At 40.9% G+C, this 24129-nt stretch overlaps 1 protein-coding gene across 2 annotated transcripts in view; it reads right to left on the bottom strand.

The window, feature by feature from the left end:
- Nucleotides 1–24129, bottom strand: part of LOC131929396 (glutamyl aminopeptidase) — a 100297-nt gene that overhangs the window by 40843 nt on the left and 35325 nt on the right. For both annotated transcript variants that reach the window (XM_059285560.1, XM_059285561.1), the window contains exon 2: nt 18624–19452. In XM_059285560.1, coding sequence (XP_059141543.1) covers nt 18624–19396 — 773 coding nt within the window. In that variant the 5' untranslated portion in view covers nt 19397–19452. The remainder of the gene's footprint in view (nt 1–18623; nt 19453–24129) is intronic.

Here is a 24129-nt window from a genome sequence, read left to right as displayed (position 1 = left end):
TGTCTCACCACCTACAACAACCTGTCTCACCTACAACATCTTGTCTCACCTACAACATCATGTCTTATCACCAACAACATCCTGTTTCACCTACAACATCCTGACTCACCGTCCACATCCTGACTCACCCCCTACAACATCCTGTCTCACCTACAACATCTTGTCTCACCTACAACATCCTGTCTCACCACCTACAACATCATGTCTCACCTACATCTTGTCTCACATAAAACCTTATGTCTGATCACCAACAACATCCTGTCTCACCTACAAGATCCTGTCTCACCACCTACAACATCATGTCTCACCTACAACATCTTGTCTCACCTACAACATCATGTCTTATCACCAACAACATCCTGTTTCACCTACAACATCCTGACTCACCGTCCACATCCTGACTCACCCCCTACAACATCCTGTCTCACCTACAACATCTTGTCTCACCTACAACATCCTCTCACCTACAACATCTTGTCTCACCTACAACATCATGTCTTATCACCAACAACATCCTGTTTCACCTACAACATACTGACTCACCGTCCACATCCTGACTCACCCCCTACAACATCCTGTCTCACCTACAACATCTTGTCTCACCTACAACATCCTCTCACCTACAACATCTTGTCTCACCTACAACATCATGTCTTATCACCAACAACATCCTGTTTCACCTACAACATTTGTCTCACCTACAACATCCTCTCACCTACAACAACATGTCTTACCTCCTGTCTAACATCCTGTTACACCTACAACATCCTGTCTTACCTGCAACATCCTGTCTCACCTACAACATCTTGTTTTATCTACAACATCCTGTCTCACCACCTACAACATCATGTCTCACCTACAACATCCTGTCTCACCTACAACATCATGTCTCACCTACAACATCCTGTCTCACCTACAACATCCTGTCTCACGACCTACAACATCCTGTCTCACCCACACCATCCTGTCTTACCTACAACATCCTGTCTCATCTACAACATCCTGTCTCACCTACAACATCCTGTCTCACCTACAACATCCTGTCTCACCTACAACATCCTGTCTTACCTACAACATCCTGTCTCACTTGCAACAACCAGTCTCACCTACAACATCCTGTCTCACCTACAACATCCTGTCTCACCTACAACATCCTGTCTCACCTACAACATCCTGTCTCACCTACAACATCCTGTCTCACCACTACAACGTCCTGTCTCACTTGCAACATCCTGTCTCACCTACAACATCCTGTCTCACCTACAACATCCTGTCTCACCTACAACATCCTGTCTCACCTACAACATCCTGTCTCACCACTACAACATCCTGTCTCACTTGCAACATCCTGTCTCACCTACAACATCCTGTCTCACCTACAACATCCTGTCTCACCTACAACATCCTGTCTCACCTACAACATCCTGTCTCACCTACAACATCCTGTCTCACCTACAACATCCTGTCTCACCTACAACATCCTGTCTCACCTACAACATCGTGTCTCATCTACAACATCCTCTCACCTACAACATCCTGTCTCCCCTACAACATCATGTCTCACCACCTACAACATCATGTCTCATCTACAACATCCAGTCTCACCTACAACATCCTGTCTCACCTACAACATTCTGTCACCTACAACATCCTGTCTCACCTACAACATCCTGTCTCACCTACAACATCCTGTCTCACCTACAACATCAAGTCTCACCTACAACATCCTGTCTCACCTACAACATCCTGTCTCACCTACAACATCCTGTCTCACCTACAACATCAAGTCTCACCTACAACATCATGTCTCACCTGCAACATCCTGTCTCACCTACAACATCAAGTCTCACCTACAACATCCTGTCTCACCTACAACATCCTGTCTCACCTACAACATCCTGTCTCACCTACAACATCCTGTCTCACCTACAACATCCTGTCTCAGCTACAACATCCTGTCACACCCACAACATCCTGTCTCACCACTACAACATCCTGTCTCACCACCTACAACATCCTGTCTCACCTACAACATCCTGTCTCACCTACAACATCCTGTCTCACCTACAACATCCTGTCTCACCTACAACATCCTGTCTCACCTACAACATCCTGTTTCACCTACAACATCATGTCTCACCTACAACATCCTGTCTCACCTACAACATCCTGTCTCACCTACTTCATCTTGTCTCACCTACAACATCCTGTTTCACCTACAACATCATATCTCACCTACAACATCTTGTCTCACCTACAACATCCTGTCTCACCTACTTCATCTTGTCTCACCTACAACATCCTGTCTCACCTACAACATCCTGTCTCACCTACAACATCATGTCTCACTTACAACATCCTGTCTCACCTACTTCATCTTGTCTCACCTACAACATCCTGTCTCACCTACAACATCCTGTCTCACCTACAACATCATGTCTCACTTACAACATCCTGTCTCACCTACTTCATCTTGTCTCACCTACAACATCCTGTCTCACCTACAACATCCTGTCTCACCTACAACATCCTGTCTCACCTACAACATCTTGTCTCACCTACAACATCATGTCTTATCACCAACAACATCCTGTCTCACCTACAACATCGTGTCTCATCTACAACATCCTCTCACCTACAACATCCTGTCTCACCTACAACATCCTGTCTCACCTACAACATCCTGTCTCACCTACAACATCCTGTCTCACCTACGACATCCTCTCACCTACAACATCCTGTCTCACCTACAACATCCTGTCACACCTACAACATCCTGTCTCACCTACAACATCCTGTCTCACCTATAACATCCTCTCACCTACAACATCCTGTCTCACCTACAGCATCGTGTCTCACCACTTTTAATATCCTGTCTTTATATGTTCAATGTTGTAGTTGTACGTTTACCACACTTGGTCTTCTACCAATGACGAAACAATATGCCCCCCCCCCCTCCCCCTCCTCCACACTCAGACAAAAGTCTGATTCTCTGCCTCCCAAAACTCAAGTCACAAGTCCCCAACCTCTCACTCTAGTAATATTTAGTTACGTAACCCCTCCCATCCCATTATATACGTATTATATGTGGTGTAAATCTCAGTTTCATCTGGTACATATTTTTAGCGCAATTTCCATTCTGGAGAATTGCGTTTATTAACCCGTCATTTCTGGATGTATGAATGAATGGATGGATGGATGGATGGATGTGTGTCCGCAGCTTTAAGTCGTATCTCCTCCTCAACGAAGCAATATCGATGACTAGTTCCAAAAGCAATTATGTTAAGCAATTTACGAGGATGAACATAGGCCATAAAAATTCCGGGTTTCTTTCATGGATTTCCCGGAAAAGCCAAAAAACCTCGAAAAAAAGCAGTTTTTGGCCCATATCTTGGCAACCAGACCACTTAGCGACTTGAAACATGTACCAATCGATTTCTGCTATAATTTAGAACAATATTGCCGAAGAAAGTTTTCAAAAATATCCTTTCGTTCGGTCACAAAAAAATTTTTGAATTAATTAAAATTTGGACCGAATTAGTAGGCATTTTATGCAACCACACCACACGCGTCATCACGTTCAATAGCTGCGCCATCACGTTCAATGGATGCGACGTCACGTTCGGTAGCTGGGCGCGCAATGGTTTTTAGTCATGTTACTCTATTGTAAATAAAACATGTAAAATACTGAAAAAAAAAATTAATAAAAAACGTTTTAATAACTAACGAATGGTTTTACTAACCCTGCTCTTGATTTACGCTACGACAGAGCTATTTTTAGATAACACAAGGAAATTGCGCTAAAATTGTCACTAGACTTTTTTTAATTACTTGTTTTAATCTAGCTGAGAACAAAACACATAAATACGTGATCTTTTGTGACGTATTTGGTCATTCGTCACACGCCAACCCTGTATATATGTGACAACCCGGCCATTCGCCCCACGCCAACCCTGTATATATGTGACAACCCGGCTATTCGTCCCACGCCAACCCTGTATATATGTGACAACCCGACCATTCGTCCCACGACAACGCTGTATATATGTGACAACCCGGCCATTCGTCCCACGCCAACCCTGTATATATGTGACAACCCGACCATTCGTCCCACGACAACGCTGTATATATGTGACAACCCGGCTATTCGTCCCACGCCAACCCTGTATATATGTGACAACCCGGCCATTCGCCACACGCCAACCCTGTATATATGTGACAACCCGGCCATTCGCCACACGCCAACCCTGTATACATGTGACAACCCGGCCATTCGCCCCACGCCAACCCTGTATATATGTGACAACCCGGCCATTCGCCACACGCCAACCCTGTATATATGTGACAACCCGGCCATTCGTCACACGCCAACCCTGTATATATGTAACAACCCAACCATTCGTCACACGCCACCCCTGTATATATGTGACAACCCGGCCATTCGCCACACGCCAACCCTGTATATATGTGACAACCCGGCAATTCGCCACACGCCAACCGTGTATATATGTGACAACCCGGCCATTCGCCACACGCCAACCCTGTATATATGTGACAACCCGGCAATTCGCCACACGCCAACCCTGTATATATGTGACAACCCGGCCATTCGCCACACGCCAACCCTGTATATATGTGACAACCCGGCAATTCGCCACACGCCAACCCTGTATATATGTGACAACCCGGCAATTCGCCACACGCCAACCCTGTATATATGTGACAACCCGGCCATTCGCCACACGCCAACCCTGTATATATGTAACAACCCGGCCATTCGCCACACGCCAACCCTGTATATATGTGACAACCCGGCCATTCGCCACACGCCAACCCTGTATATATGTGACAACCCGGCCATTCGCCACACGCCAACCCTGTATATATGTGACAACCCGGCCATTCGTCACACGCCAACCCTGTATATATGTAACAACCCAACCATTCGTCACACGCCAACCCTGTATATATGTGACAATCCGGCCATTCGCCACACGCCAACCCTGTATATATGTGACAACCCGGCAATCCGCCACACGCCAAACCTGTATATATGTGACAACCCGGCAATTCGCCACACGCCAACCCTGTATATATGTGACAACCCGGCCATTCGTCACACGCCAACCCTGTATATGTGACAACCCGGCCATTCGCCACACGCCAACCCTGTATATATGTGACAACCCGGCCATTCGCCACACGCCAACCCTGTATATATGTGACAACCCGGCCATTCGTCCCACGCCAACCCTATATATATGTGACAACCCGGCCATTCGTCCCACGCCAACCCTGAGACAATAAAGGCCCTGAACTGGCGCTCTAATGTAAATGATGTGACAGCTGCACTTATCTTCCCTTTACCACAGCTCCGCCAAACACCGCGCGGCTAGTCCTCAGCACGAGCCCTGCGTGACAGACGCCTGATCAGGCATAACCTCACTCACTCGATTCGGACCAGGAGGGGGGGGGGCAGGGAGGGGGTCAGGGGGAAGGGTAGGTCGTAATGTGTGTATGTGAGTGTGTGTGTGTGAGTGAAAAATTGTTGGAGGAAATTATGTCCTGCGCATAACTGAGTAAAAACAGATTTTTTAATTCTTTCTTTTCCAAGCAAAACGTTATTTGATTGAAGAGTTATCATTGTGTAGAGCTGATAATGTTGGGTAATAGCTGCCTTTAACTAAGTCTTAATCTTTTAGCCAAAATATGAAAGTCTGTGGCTATATAATCACATATTTCTAGAAAATGTAGTCGAACAATCACATGTTTCTAGCCAATGTAGCCACACAACCACATGTTTCTAGCCAATGTAGCCACACAACCACATGTTTCTAGTCAATGCAACCACACAACCACATGTTTCTAGCCAATGTAGCAACACAACCACATGTTTCTAACCAAGAAAGTTTGTAACCGCACGTGTAAAGCCATCAAGCTACCATATTCAGTCAATGTGTCAAGCCTAGCCATTAGACACAACCAACCATGAGGGTGGGTGACAACCCGCGCCAACCCGGTCAATCGTTACACCACTAGTAAAACACCATCTTTATTTAAAGGAGTTTATAAATTTATAAAAATCATAATAGACTTTTTTTCACCCTAAAAAAATAAATATTTTTTTTTGAGCTAAACTAAAAATATTATCTTAAATACGTCATAAGCATATCTTTGTTGGAGATCACTAAAAAATTTAAAGTCATGGAAGTATAAGATATTCTTATATGAAATTTCGTGCTCACGTTGTAGTCTTCACTCGGATACAGAGTAAATTACTATTTCCGGTTATCGGAAATCTTACAAAATTTGAAAGAAGCATGCGCATACAATTTTTTCCTTAAACAATTAATTTCGCCCACCTAACTTAAACGTAGCTCAAGGTATAGGCTTTTCAGAAACGTAAAGTCGAGTAAGTACTACTTCCGGTTACCGAAAATCGTTCAAAAGTTAATACAAATCTAAAAATTCGATAAAATACCTATACATGAAATTTAGTCAACATAACCGTAACGGTACTCAAGTTCACAGACAGACCGACACACACACAGACACACTGGCTAAATTGAAAAGCCCAGTTTTTCTAACTTGACGTGGCGCAAAACGCAGAGATTTTGAAAAATCTTTACTTAGATTTTTTGCCCGAGTAAAATAAGTCCCCAATACTCCGTATATGACGGTACTGATATGTAAAACGATGAAAACTGTAAAAATTTCATGTGATTTTTGTGCATGATTACAGTTCTTCCCTTTATACTCTGTATAAAGTAAAATTGTTAAGGCTTGTCCTGGTTCTTTCACTAGAATGGAAGAATAGGCAGACGGTGGGGGGTGGGGGGGGGGGTGGGGGTAGAGTTTATCCGTGCGGTTTGTGCCCGAGGGTTATTGTCAAAACCAAAAAGAAAAAAGATAGCTAAATTTACGTCAGGACTAATGGACTAGTTAAGGAGCGACTAATTGACGCAAGGCGTGACGGCGAATAGCTAGCCTGCTATTTCAACCGTTTGACTCTGGCTAGCGAGGCTGTAATTAGAGAGTTTTAGTCTCACGTGATCACTTTAATGCCCAGAACTTTAAAAAAAATATCTGAACCGTCATTGTCTTAATTTTCGTGACATAACTGTCAGACGCTCTGAACAACATCTTTTATTTCAAAACGAAGAAATATTTAGCAGCCTCTGTCTAGTAGGGCAAATATTTCCTGTTTCTTTTTCTCGATGTATTGATTCGTTTTTTTTTATGATTGTGGATAATTAAGTTTCTGTATTTTGATTTATCTACACGTTATTTCTTTGTTTTGTTATTTTAAATCATGAATTTTTTTGTCAAACCATTCTCCTGCCCATCGCCCAAATACATATAATCTTGAGCGTTTTGCATTTAAATTGGGTTATTTCCCTTTAGGATTTTTTGTTTGTTGTTCTTGCTTAAAAGTGTTTACGTTTCTACGTTTCCGCGTTACTCTCTGAGACAAGGGCGGTAAATCTAGCTCAATTGTTGTAGCATAACAACACTGGTATAGAGTAAATAAATTAATATGCTCGACCAGACAGTAAACCAAGTATACATATATTATATATATATATATATATATATATATATATATATATATATATATATATATATATATGTATATATATATATTAATGCTAATAATGTAGTAATGTCTGTGTATCAAGCTATAAAACAAAAATGATTTCATTTAGCTCCAACTACACAACTAAGCTAACAACGCAACGGAATTCCCCCAGGAAATGTTGACCTAATGATATAAATGAACCTTTTTTTAACCAGACCGCCAGACGTTTTCTTGTTTCACGATTAATTGAAGTCAACATCTTTTTACTTTTATTGAATTATTTTCAGGGAAGTTTAAAAGTCAGAATCGACATTGATTTAAGCCATCAAAGAACCGCAATCCTACAAGTGTTATGCCCAGCTATGTGGGTCCGTGAAAAGATTACATCTTAATTGCATTTTATTGATCGCTTGTAGTAATTAAAATCTTTATGGCTTTACTAAAGACGCTAAAGGCTGTATTTTTTTTACGCCAGATGGAAGTGTAGCTTGTAGAAGAAAGGAAGGGGAGGGAAGGACGGATTCATTTTAGATTGAAGGGCAAAGGTTATCAAAATGGCGGCGGTGCCAATACATGGCGTGGATTTGTTCTAATAGGAATGACATTTGCTAGATGTCATTTACTGGTACGTCTAATCAAAGACAGCGTACGTGTCTTTTCTTTCAGTAGGTCAAATACTTCTTAGCACTAAAGGATGATGTCTAGAGGATGATGTAGAAGAAAGTGTCTAGATGATAATAAAGACGAACGTGTCTAGATGATAATATAGGTACATTTTGAGAAGCGCTGTTTAGAGGTAGAGCGCACGCTTACTTGTCCGTTAGTCTCGACTTGAACCCACATGACACGACTGAGTCCACCCAGCTAAAATAAGTACCTGAACTAATTTATACAAAATCTATTATATCTCTTCCTGTGTTTTTTTTTCATTTCTCTCCAACTTTCCTTTTATTTCATCGACAGGTGTCTCTCTCTCTCTATTTGTGTGATCCTTGTTGATTCCATGCTATGCCTTGTCTGGTGTCCCAATTTATCTGGCTTCCTCAATGTATCAATCTCCACAATATTTTCTGAACGTCTTGCCCCACTGGGATGTATCCTGGCCTGTTCCTTACTGCTATCTTAGGTACTGGATCAAACTACTTTGTATTTTAATATGCACCGTAGGCAGCTCATTAATAAAGCATACAATCTGGATAATAGTATTTTTTCTTATCGGTTTTCATAAAGCACTGTGAAAACGTTATAGTAAGTTATAGTAGGAGCAGGAGCCAACTTGACTCAACCTTCCGTGTGATTGTAACACAACTCTGATTGTAACACAACTCTGATTGTAACACATCTGTGATTGTAACACACCTGTGATTGTAACTGAAACACAACTGTGATTGTAACACAACTGTGATTGTAACAACTGTGATTATAACACACCTGTGATTGTAACAACTGTGATTATAACACACCTGTGATTGTAAATAACTGTGATTGTAACACACCTGTGATTGTAACACACCTGTGATTGTAAATAACTGTGATGGTAACACAACTCTGATTGTAGCACAGCTGTGATTGTAAATAACTGTGATGGTAGCACAACTGTGATTGTAGCACAGCTGTGATTGTAGCACAATTGTGATTGTAACACACCTGTGATTGTAGCACAATTGTGATTGTAACAAGTGTGATTGTAACAACTGTGATGGTAGCACAACTGTGATTGTAACACACCTGTGATTGTAGCACAATTGTGATTGTAACACACCTGTGATTGTAACACAACTGATTGTAACACACCTGTGATTGTAACACAACTGATTGTAACACACCTGTGATTGTAACACAACTGATTGTAACACACCTGTGATTGTAACACAACTGATTGTAACACAACTGATTGTAGCAACTGTGATTGTATCACAACTGTGATTGTATCACAACTGTGATTGTAACACAACTGTGATTGTAACACAACTGTGATTGTAACACAACTGTGATTGTAACACAACTGTGATTGTAACACAACTGTGATTGTAAAACAACTGTGATTGTAACACAACTGTGATTGTAACACAACTGTGATTGTAACACAACTGTGATTGTAACACAACTGTGATTGTAACACAACTGTGATTGTAACACAACTGTGATTGTAAAACAACTGTGATTGTAACACTACAATGATTGTAACACAACTCTGATTGTAACACATCTGTGATTGTAACACAACTGTGATTGTAACACAACTGTGATTGTAACACAACTGTGATTGTAACACAACTGTGATTGTAACACAACTGTGATTGTAAAACAACTGTGATTGTAACACAACTGTGATTGTAACACAAGTGTGATTGTAGCACAATTGTGATTGTAACAAGTGTGATTGTAACAACTGTGATGGTAGCACAACTGTGATTGTAACACACCTGTGATTGTAGCACAATTGTGATTGTAACACACCTGTGATTGTAACACAACTGATTGTAACACACCTGTGATTGTAACACAACTGATTGTAACACACCTGTGATTGTAACACAACTGATTGTAACACACCTGTGATTGTAACACAACTGATTGTAACACACCTGTGATTGTAACACAACTGATTGTAACACAACTGATTGTAGCAACTGTGATTGTATCACAACTGTGATTGTATCACAACTGTGATTGTAACACAACTGTGATTGTAACACAACTGTGATTGTAAAACAACTGTGATTGTAACACAACTGTGATTGTAACACAACTGTGATTGTAACACAACTGTGATTGTAACACAACTGTGATTGTAACACAACTGTGATTGTAAAACAACTGTGATTGTAACGCTACAATGATTGTAACACAACTCTGATTGTAACACATCTGTGATTGTAACACAACTGTGATTGTAACACAACTGTGATTGTAACACAACTGTGATTGTAACACAACTGTGATTGTAACACAACTGTGATTGTAAAACAACTGTGATTGTAACACAACTGTGATTGTAACACAACTGATTGTAACACAACTGTGGTTGTAATACAACTGTGATTGTAGCACAATTCTCCTTTCGAACTCATCAACTTATGATTCGTGTCGAGCCTCGACCGAAGCTTAAGTTCGTCCAGTTTCCAGACGTCATCACATCGATTCCCATGCCGCATGTTCCACTCGCCAGCCTTGAAATCCTCAGGTAAATAAAAACTTGACACGTCAACTTTGAAGTTTTGGCAGCAGTCTGCTGACACGTGTCAATTAGATTTGATGTACCTAGCATGCACGATGGATCGATCAATAATTGAATCGATTTGTATATGAACAATGTAGAGAGCTGGATTTATTTTCGTTTCATATGAACAAAATATTAAACTATATTTTAGTCGAGTTATATATAAACTGTGTATTGAACACTAATTTAATAGATTTAGAGATTATAAATGTCTGTGAAATTGAAAGCCACCTGAATTTTTCGAAGTATTTCTCATATCATTAACATTACAAAAATGCAAAAACTTGGACTAGAAGGTCTTAGTTCTTGTTTTAATAATGACTGACCTCATAACTCACACACTGAAAATGTCTAGTTTACACGCACACTGACTTACAGATCATGACCTGAACATGACCTTATCACGGAAATTGATCTGAACATGAATCACACCTGAACATGACCCACACCTGAACATGACCTAACACATGAACATGACCTAATCATGGAACATGAACTGAACATGACCCAACATCTGAACATGACCTAACACCTGAACAATACCTATTACCTGAAAATGACCTAACACCAGAGCACAACCTAGCACCTGAATATGGCATAACACCAGAACATAACCTAACACCTGAACATGACCTAATACCTGATTATTAACTAACACCAGAACACAACCAAACACCTGAACACTACCTAACACCTGAACATGACCTAATACCTGAACATTAACTAACACCAGAACACAACCAAACACCTGAACACTACCTAACACCTGAACATGACCTAATACCTGAACATTAACTAACACCAGAACACAACCAAACACCTGAACACTACCTAACACCTGAACATGACCTAATACCTGAACATGACCTAACACCAGAACACAACCAAACACCTGAACACTACCACACACCAGAACACAACCAAACACCTGAACACTACCTAACACCTGAAATGACCTAACCACCTTGACCTGACCCAGCTACTACCCCAGTGAATGACCTACGCTGAGTGCGGCTCTAGACATAACTTCACACCACGACGACAAAAGCGTCCTATTCTCCTGTCAGCACCCCGGCAACTTAAGTCATTCCCCTGCACTCAACGACCTGACAAGCTTTACGTCAATCAAAGCATGTAGTTCGCCGTGCTAATTAATTATTTCATCTGACCTGCGCTTTATGCTTTAGGGTCTACACTTTTTTTTATCACTTTTACTGATAGAACATTATTTAAATGACTGAAGTAGAGAAGGTGACTTTAAAAACTGATAGAACATTATTTAAAGGACTGAAGTAGAGAAGATGACTTTAAAAACTGATAGAACATTATTTAAATGACTGAAGTAGAGAAGATGACTTTAAAGAATACTGACAGAACAATACTTAAATGATTTACGGGTACTTACATTCCAATACCGTAACTAATGTCACAATATTATAACCCATAACACACCCCTTCCTGTAACACTGACACACAAACACACAATCTACGCTTTTGTCTCCAGTCATCACAAAACGCCTGAAAGTATACCCCCTCCACCTTCTCTTTCCCCTATAACCATATTTCTAATAAGATAGATATCTATCACTAAAACAAATACAATGTTTTTGTCTTTAAGCTTCACTTTCCCGCGTAGAACATCTTCATAAAAGTCAGAACACCCCCCCCCTTCCGTACACACCCCTTCTCCCCTCGATTAGAGTTTGACATTTATGGTCGCAAGCCTAGCACTCAGCCCTCACGCCACGCCAAACAACAGCACCACTTCAAACAACATCCTAAACAACTGCACCACTTCAACAACCTAAACAACAGCACCACTTCAAACAACATCCTAAACAACTGCACCACTTCAACAACCTAAACAACTGCATTACATCAACATCCTAAACAACTGCACCACCTGAACATCCTAAACAACTGCACCACTTCAAACAACATCCTAAACAACTGCATTACATCAACATCCTAAACAACTGCACCACTTCAAACAACATCCTAAACAACTACACCACTTCAAACAACATCCTAAACAACTACACCACTTCAACATCCTAAACAACTGCATTACATCAACATCCTAAACAACTACACCACCACAACATCCTAAACAACAGCACCACTTCAACATCCTACTATAGGAACTACTTAGTTCGTTAAATAAAAGGGATTTAATGCTCTTCCTGGCATCGAGGTAACACAGAATCGTAACTGTCCATCACAAACGCACACAAACTATAAACTAGCCTGCACTCTCTCATGTAAGCTTCTTCTATCACCTGTATGGCAGTGCTTAACATTAAGTCTGAGATATCAAGTACCGATTTTTTTTCTCTTAAGTGTTCTGAACTTTGTGTGTATATATATATATATATATATATATATATATATATATATATATATATATATATATATAGCTAATATATTATTACATATTCGCATACACACACATACATATATATGAATATACTCATTGTATATATATATATAAATATAAATATAAATATATATATATATATATATATATATATATATATATATATATGTATATATATATATATATATATATATATATATATATATATATATATATATATATATATATATATATATATATAGTGTAGTTTGTATCCCACTGAGTTTGAGATTACTCTAAAACTCTGCAGAACTCACTGATCAAACATCCCAGCCAACAATGAGCTGTTTATTTTACAAACACGGAGCAAAAAAAAACTGCTCCCATTTCTTTTGATTGATTGTCTGATATCCTTAGGACATAATTCCTGCTCTCTGGCCGGCCTTTTATATTTTCAAAGTAATTGGGGGGGGGGGGGGGGGGGGTTAGATGCTGGAGTCTGGTTGGGTGGGGGGTTATGTTGCATACACTGAGTTCACTAGAGGGTCGTATGCTGGGGGTCATTTTATTGTTAGGGTTAATAATGATAGGGGTCATATAGTTAGTGTAAGGTTGTCCTGAATGTTGACCAAAGCATAAATACATTTGAATGATTAGACCACACTTTCTAGGTATAAAAAAACTGACTAAATTCTTACACGAACAAAAAAACCTTATCCCTCGTAGCGAATAGGCCTGACATTGCCTCTACTTCAGATGACGTATGACAATGACTCTACTTAAAACACAAACACTGACACAGCCGCTGTTTTCAAACAAACCCTGACACTAGACCGTAACATGCCACTGGCTCTAACACACGCATGCCTACCGACATTGAGTAAAATACACACCTAATATTGACCTAATATCTCACTGACATTCCCTTAGCCTCTATCCCAACAGCCATGAGCACTGATATATTGATATCAAATTTATATTCACCGGGAATACTCTCCAAATCGTGCTTGTCGTGTAGGTTCAATCTCTTAAGCCAGCCAGGAAATATTTTTATAGCTCGACTTCACCGGAGCAGAATTTACAACCTTACGTGCACTTTATGCCAATTGTTAGTGGCTGCCTTTGGTTCATGGACAAGCCTCGGGGAAGGATAACAGTCTACAGACAAGAAGCTTTACTGACAGACAGCAGTACTGACAGACAGCATTACTGACAGACTGAGAGCATTACTGACATACAACATTACTGACAGACTGACAGCATTACTGACAGACTGACAGCATTACTGACATACAACATTACTGACAGACTGACAGCATTACTGACATACAACATTACTGACAGACTGACAGCATTACTGACATACAACATTACTGACAGACTGACAGCATTACTGACAGACAGCAGTACTTAACAGACAGCATTACCGACAGACATCATACTTAAGAGTAATAATGATGTACTGACAGACATCATTACTAGAAGACAGCATTATTTTACAGACATCACTGACAGAAAGACATCATTAATAGCAGAGATAATTACTGACCTGTAGTAATTATTAATGACAAAGATCATTGCTGACAGACAGAAATAATTACTGACAGATAGTAGCTATTGACAGACAGAAATCATTACTGACAAATAGTAGCTATTGACAGACAGAAATCATTACTGACAGATAGTAGCTATTGACAGACAGAAATCATTACTGACAAATAGTAGCTATTGACAGACAGAAATCATTACTGACAGATAGTAGCTATTGACAGACAGAAATCATTACTGACAAATAGTAGCTATTGACAGACAGAAATCATTACTGACAGATAGTAGCTATTGACAGACAGAAATCATTACTGACAGATAGTAGCTATTGACAGACAGAAATCATTACTGACAGATAGTAGCTATTGACAGACAGAAATCATTACTGACAGATAGTAGCTATTGACAGACAGAAATCATTACTGACAGATAGTAGCTATTGACAGACAGAAATCATTACTGAAAGATAGTAGCTATTGACAGACAGAAATCATCACTGACAGATAGTAGCTATTGACAGACAGAAATCATTACTGACAGATAGTAGCTATTGACAGACAGAAATCATTACTGACAGATAGTAGCTATTGACAGACAGAAATCATTACTGACAGATAGTAGCTATTGACAGACAGAAATCATTACTGACAGATAGTAGCTATTGACAGACAGAAATCATTACTGACAGATAGTAGCTATTGACAGACAGAAATCATTACTGACAGATAGTAGCTATTGACAGACAGAAATCATTACTGACAGATAGTAGCTATTGACAGACAGAAATCATTACTGACAGATAGTAGCTATTGACAGACAGAAATCATTACTGACAGATAGTAGCTATTGACAGACAGAAATCATTACTGACAGATAGTAACTATTGACAGACAGAAATCATCACTGAAGGACAGCCAGCTGCTGATAGACAGGCAACATTACTTATAGACAGCATTACATACATACAAACAGTAAGCTAAATCAGATACAGAAATCTGAATATCACATAACACAGCACAATGCAAATTCACGGGAGCGGACCAGAATCTATCAAAAGGAATGAGCATTATACAAACTAGACAAATCATGAACAAACTAGACAAATCATGAACAAACTAGACAAATCATGAACAAACTAGACAAATCATGAACAAACTAGACAAATCATGAACAAACTAGACAAATCATGAACAAACTAGACAAATCATGAACAAACTAGACAAATCATGAATGAACTGAAATAACAAACAGATAACTAGACAAATCATGAACAAAGTAGAGTAGCAAACATAAAACTAGAAAAGCAACTAACGAACTAGTTAAAAAAGAAATAAGCTAATGCCTACAAACTAGACACCAAATTACCAGATAGACAAAAAAACGAACTAGACCAATAACAAGCGATCGAGACATAACAAAGAACGTGACAAGCTAAACAAATTGTGAAGCAACAAATGAGCCAGACAGTACCTCTAGGACCAATTAAAAATCTTTCCTTAACTTTGTCTTTGTTTGCTTAATTCCTACACTAGCATGCCATTTTACTAGACTTATATTTGAACTGGATGAAAAAACTTCACGCAGGTAGCTATTAAATGAACCTAATTTAACGATGTAAAAAATGGTTGAAAGCTGCACGGAACGCGATGGGGAGATTCACTTGTAAAGTGTGTGTGTGTGCGTGTGTGTGTGTGTTTTATTATCATTATATTAAATGACATGTCTGAGTTTAGAGTAGAAATAGTAGGGCTCGCCTAAGGTAAGGAGCACAGCTAATTAGATGGTACAAAGATCTTCTATCAATTCTAGCACGTTATACATCATGGTCTTATCATTGGAGGGGGGGGGTGGAGGGTTGTAATATTGTGATCCCATTGATTGGGTGAGTGGGGGGGGGGGTGAGTGTGTGTGTGTGTAAGGGTGGATGGATGTGGTTGTGTGTATGGGTGTATGTGGGTATGTTTCTGCTAGATGTATATATATATAGCACATAAACATACAACTAACTTACCATTACACTTTATCTAGCTTAGGCTACCAACATACACCCACACACACCCATACACAAACATACACACACACACTCTTACAGAAACATACCCACATACACCCATGCACAAAACCACATTCATCCATATATATATATATATATATATATATATATATATATATATATATATATATATATATATATATATATATATATATATATATATATATATATATATACAATCATACAAGTACACACCCATACACTAGCTTTCTAGCATACAAACAACCAACAAACCAAGATACAAAATCTAACTTACCAAATCAAATTACTGCATCTAGCATATCAACATACTTTATACAACTTACCACCATAAAACAACTTACTTACCACCATACTTCATACAAATAACTTAACACCATATAACACCCAACTTACCACCATACAACACCCAACCTACCACCATACAACACCCAACCTACCACCATACACCACCCAACCTACCACCATGCACCACCCAACCTACCACCATACACCATACACCATCCAACCTACCACCACACAACACCCAACTTACCACCATACAACACCCAACCTACCACCATACACCACCCAACCTACCACCAGACATCACCCAACCTACCACCAGACACCACCCAACCTACCACCAAACACCACCCAACCTACCACCATACACCACCCAACTTACCACCATACAACACCCAACCTACCAACATACACCATCCAACTTACCACCACACAACACCCAACTTACCACCATACAACACCCAACCTACCACCATACACCCAACCTACCACCATACACCACCCAACCTACCACCATACACCACCCAACCTACCACCATACACCACCCAACCTACCACCATACACCACCCAACCTACCACCATACACCACCCAACCTATCACAACACACCACCCAACCTACCACCATACACCACCCAACCTACCACCATACACCACCCAACCTACCACCATACACCACCAGACCTACCACCATACACCACCCAACCAACCACCATACACCACCCAACCTACCACACACACCCAACCTACCACCATACACCCAACCTACCACCATACACCACCCAACCTACCACCATACACCCAACCTACCACCATACACCACCCAACCTACCACCATACACCACCCAACCTACCACCATACACCACCCAACCTACCACCATGCACCACCCAACCTACCACCATACACCACCCAACCTACCACCATACACCACCCAACCTACCACCATACACCACCCAACCTACCAACATACAGCACCCAACCTACCACCATACACCACCTAACCTACAACCATACACCAACAACCTACCACCATACACCACCCATTCTACCACCATACACCACCCAACCTACCACCATACACCACCCAACCTACCACCATACACCACCCAACCTACCACCATACACCACCCAACCTACCACCATACACCACCCAACCTACCACCATACACCACCCAACCTACCACCATACACCACCCAACCTACCACCATACACCACCCAAACTACCACCATACACCACCCAACCTACCACACACACCCAACCTACCACCACACAACACCCAACTTACCACCATACAACACCCAACCTACAACCATACACCACCCAACCTACCACCATACACCACCCATTCTACCACCATACACCACCCAACCTACCACCATACACCACCCAACCTACCACCATACACCACCCAACCTACCACCATACACCACCCAACCTACCACCATACACCACCCAACCTACCACCATACACCACCCAACCTACCACCATACACCACCCAACCTACCACCATACAATACCCAACCTACCACCATACACCACCCAACCAACCACCTACCACCATACACCACCCAACCTACCACACACCACCCAACCTACCTCTTCTCGTGTGTCCTGGTGAAGTATGAGCTCAGGTACAACCCCCTCAGGTTGCTGGTCAGGTTGCCCGTGTACTGGCTGATGACCACCGTGTAGTTTCTCCCCGTGTCCAGCTCTCTGTCCAGTTCCAGCACGTGAAAGTTCTTGTCTGGCACCTGGAACTGGTGCACGACCTTGACCTCAGGCGTGCAGTTGGACGCGATCCTAATCAGCGACTCGTTGATGTCGATGAGGCTGCGATGGAAGATGACGTATTTGGTCGAGGTGTTGACGTTGACCGTGATATTGACCGCGCCCTCGTATGTGAAGTTGGTCAAGTCAATCTTGATCCGGATCTCGTATTGTTTGGGGATCAAATCCCGCGGCAACCGTATGCCGGTCCACGGGTAGCTTTTGTTGCCGTGAGCCGTGGACTTGTGGAAGTTGTTCAGCGAGTTGGCGCTGGTGCCTGTGTTGCTGCTCCCGGGGTCGGGCAGGCCTGAGATCAGGGACCCCGACTGCGACCCCTGGCAGTCCCCGCAAGTGACGTCACATTGTGACCTCGTCACAAAAGCCGTGACGAGAATCGCGACGATCAGAACGAGGAGAACCACGAGGAAGGTCAGGATGACCTGGTTTCGCGTGACGTGGAACCGCTTGTGCTTCGGCCTCAGGACCACGAAGGTGTCCTTGATCAGGTCATTGTTCTCGTTCCGCAAGGGCGCCGTCTGAGCGCGGTGCTCCATTGCCGCGGCGTCGGCTAGCGTCACGTCGGGAAACGTGTCCCCCTCCATGTCCGTCACGTGATCTAAAACGTCGAGCAGACGACACAACCCACACTGCAGGCCATCTGTCCGAGTAGGAAAAAAAAAACAATTGAATTATCCAGTATTTTAAAGACTAACGTATTTTTGTTACGTCCATCGATGAAAAAGTCACCAATAAACTAGAACGACAACAAGAATAACTAACGCAGTAACTCTTCAACTCTCTGCTTGCCTGCCACACTGCGGCAAAGATAAACTCCACCGTATCATGTCATCTATAAGCACCTCTCTATGGCTAGGCATAATGACTAACACGGCACTATAGATCTATAAGCACCTGTCTATCTGCTAGGCATAATGACTAACACGGTACTATAGATCTATAAGCATCTGTCTATGTGCTAGGCATAATGACTAACACGGTACTATAGATCTATAAGCATCTGTCTATGTGCTAGGCATAGTGACTAACACGGTACTATAGATCTATAAGCATCTGTCTATGTGCTAGGCATAGTGACTAACACGGTACTATAGATCTATAAGCACCTGTCTATGTGCTAGGCATAATGACTAACACGGTACTATAGATCTATAAGCATCTGTCTATGTGCTAGGCATAGTGACTAACACGGTACTATAGATCTATAAGCACCTGTCTATGTGCTAGGCATAATGACTAACACGGTACTATAGATCTATAAGCATCTGTCTATGTGCTAGGCATAGTGACTAACACGGTACTATAGATCTATAAGCACCTGTCTATGTGCTAGGCATAGTGACTAACACGGTACTATAGATCTATAAGCACCTGTCTATGTGCTAGGCATAGTGACTAACACGGTACTATAGATCTATAAGCACCTGCCTATGTGCTAGGCATAGTGACTAACACGGTACTATAGATCTATAAGCACCTGTCTATGTGCTAGGCATAATGACTAACACGGTACTATAGATCTATAAGCACCTGTCTATGTGCTAGGCATAATGACTAACACGGTACTATAGATCTATAAGCACCTGTCTATGTGCTAGGCATAATGACTAACACGGTACTATAGATCTATAAGCACCTGTCTATGTGCTAGGCATAATGACTAACACGGTACTATAGATCTATAAGCACCTGTCTATGTGCTAGGCATAATGACTAACACGGTACTATAGATCTATAAGCACCTGTCTATGTGCTAGGCATAATGACTAACACGGTACTATAGATCTATAAGCACCTGTCTATGTGCTAGGCATAGTGACTAACACGGTACTATAGATCTATAAGCACCTGTCTATGTGCTAGGCATAGTGACTAACACGGTACTATAGATCTATAAGCACCTGTCTATGTGCTAGGCATAGTGACTAACACGGTACTATAGATCTATAAGCACCTGTCTATGTGCTAGGCATAATGACTAACACGGTACTATAGATCTATAAGCACCTGTCTATGTGCTAGGCATAATGACTAACACGGTACTATAGATCTATAAGCACCTGTCTATGTGCTAGGCATAATGACTAACACGGTACTATAGATCTATAAGCACCTGTCTATGTGCTAGGCATAATGACTAACACGGTACTATAGATCTATAAGCACCTGTCTATGTGCTAGGCATAATGACTAACACGGTACTATAGATCTATAAGCACCTGTCTATGTGCTAGGCATAATGACTAACACGGTACTATAGATCTATAAGCACCTGTCTATGTGCTAGGCATAATGACTAACACGGTACTATAGATCTATAAGCACCTGTCTATGTGCTAGGCATAATGACTAACACGGTACTATAGATCTATAAGCACCTGTCTATGTGCTAGGCATAATGACTAACACGGTACTATAGATCTATAAGCACCTGTCTATGTGCTAGGCATAATGACTAACACGGTACTATAGATCTATAAGCACCTGTCTATGTGCTAGGCATAATGACTAACACGGTACTATAGATCTATAAGCACCTGTCTATGTGCTAGGCATAATGACTAACACGGTACTATAGATCTATAAGCACCTGTCTATGTGCTAGGCATAATGACTAACACGGTACTATAGATCTATAAGCACCTGTCTATGTGCTAGGCATAATGACTAACACGGTACTATAGATCTATAAGCACCTGTCTATGTGCTAGGCATAGTGACTAACACGGTACTATAGATCTATAAGCACCTCTCTATGTGCTAGGCATAATGACTAACACGGTACTATAGATCTATAAGCATCTGTTTATGTGCTAGGCATAATGACTAACACGGTACTATAGATCTATGTGCTAGGCATAATGACTAACACGGTACTATAGATCTATAAGCACCTCTCTATGTGCTAGGCATAGTGACTAACACGGTACTATAGATCTATAATCACCTGTCTATGTGCTAGGCATAACGACTAACACAGTACTATAGATCTATGTGCTAGGCATAATGACTAACACGGTACTATAGATCTATGTGCTAGGCAAAATGACTAACACGGTACTATAGATCTATGTGCTAGGCAAAATGACTAACACGGTACTATAGATCTATGTGCTAGGCAAAATGACTAACACGGTACTATAGATCTATGTGCTAGGCAAAATGACTAACACGGTACTATAGATCTATGTGCTAGGCAAAATGACTAACACGGTACTATAGATCTATGTGCTAGGCAAAATGACTAACACGGTACTATAGATCTATGTGCTAGGCAAAATGACTAACACGGTACTATAGATCTATGTGCTAGGCAAAATGACTAACACGGTACTATAGATCTATGTGCTAGGCAAAATGACTAACACGGTACTATAGATCTATGTGCTAGGCAAAATGACTAACACGGTACTATAGATCTACACGATCAGATGGTGTTAGGACACGACAATGTTAACTTCTTTGTGATATTTTAACCCAACAAACACGCAGAACCTATTAATGGGACCACAAATACTGGTAGTAGGACCACAAATAATGGGACCACAATATATGGCAATGGGAGTAATCGGGCCACAGAACCTGGTATACATTTAGACCAATAGCCTCGACAACTTTGGCACCTAACGTAAACACAACACCATCTATATTTGGGCACCTAAAGTAAACACAACACCATCTATACTTGGGCACCTAACGTAAACACAACACAATCTATACTTGGGCACCTAACGTAAACACAACACAATCTATACTTGGGCACCTAAGGTAAACACAACACCATCTATACTTGAGCACCTAACAAACACAACACAACACCATCTATACTTGGGCACCTTACGTGAACACAACAGCATATATACTTGGGCACCTAACGTACACACAACACAACACCATCTATACTTGGGCACGTAACGTAAACACAACACAACACAACCTAAACTAGCACATCTGACCTAAACTACATCATTATACAAACACAAGGTCCATCTTTGTCTCTATTGTGTACAACAGGTTGGCCTATAGTCCCAGTAGCTCTGACGAATACTTCATACTTCGTTAAGCCATTTATAATATATGCAGCATGCCATTTATTACCTTACTTATTCCATTCTGTATAAATACGTATTAGTAATTATAATGGAATGTGGTCTATATAACATGAATACAATATCTACAGCTTGTTATGCCACTACCACATTGAGAATGTTAAGTGTTATATAATACAAAGTGGTAGTTAAAAGTTATAATGATAGGGACAAGTTAACGTGATAGGGACAAGTTAACGTGATAGGGACAACTTAAAGTGATAGGAGAAACGTGATAGGGACAAGTTAACATGATAAGGACAACTTAAAGTGATAGGGACAAGTTAACATGATAGGGACAAGTTAACGTGATAGGGACAAGTTAACGGGATAGGGACAAGTTAATATGATAGGGACAAGTTAACGTGATAGGGACAAGTTAACGTGATAGGGACAAGTTAACATGATAGGGACAAGTTAACGTGATAGGGACAAGTTAATATGATAGGGACAAGTTAACGTGATAGGGACAAGTTAACGTGATAGGGACAAGTTAACATGATAGGGACAAGTTAACGTGATAGGGACAAGTTAATATGATAGGGACAAGTTAACGGGATAGGGACAAGTTAATATGATAGGGACAAGTTAACGTGATAGGGACAAGTTAATATGATAGGGACAAGTTAACGGGATAGGGACTAGTTAATATGATAGGGACAAATTAACATGATAGGGACAAGTTAACGTGATAGGGACAAGTTAACGTGATAGGGACAAGTTAACGGGATAGGGACAAGTTAATATGATAGGGACAAGTTAACGGGATAGGGACAAGTTAATATGATAGGGACAAGTTAACGTGATTGGGACAAGTTAATATGATAGCGACAAGTTAACGTGATTGGGACAAGTTAATATGATAGGGACAAATTAACATGATAGGGACAAGTTAACGTGATAGGGACAAGTTAACGTGATAGGGACAAGTTAACGGGATAGGGACAAGTTAACGTGATAGGGACAAGTTAATATGATAGGGACAAGTTAACGGGATAGGGACAAGTTAATATGATAGGGACAAGTTAACGTGATAGGGACAAGTTAATATGATAGGGACAAGTTAACGGGATAGGGACAAGTTAATATGATAGGGACAAGTTAACGTGATAGGGACAAGTTAATATGATAGGGACAAGTTAACGGGATAGGGACTAGTTAAGGTGATAGGGACAAGTTAACGTGATAGGGACAAGTTAATATGATAGGGACAAGTTAACGTGATAGGG

Source organism: Physella acuta, unplaced genomic scaffold (assembly GCF_028476545.2).
Source record: "Physella acuta isolate Inbredline_101_S28 unplaced genomic scaffold, ASM2847654v3 ptg001625l, whole genome shotgun sequence".
NCBI classification, from domain to species: Eukaryota; Metazoa; Mollusca; class Gastropoda; family Physidae; genus Physella; species Physella acuta.
Note: the sequence above shows the minus strand (reverse complement) of the source record. Positions and strands in the feature narration are given on the sequence as shown.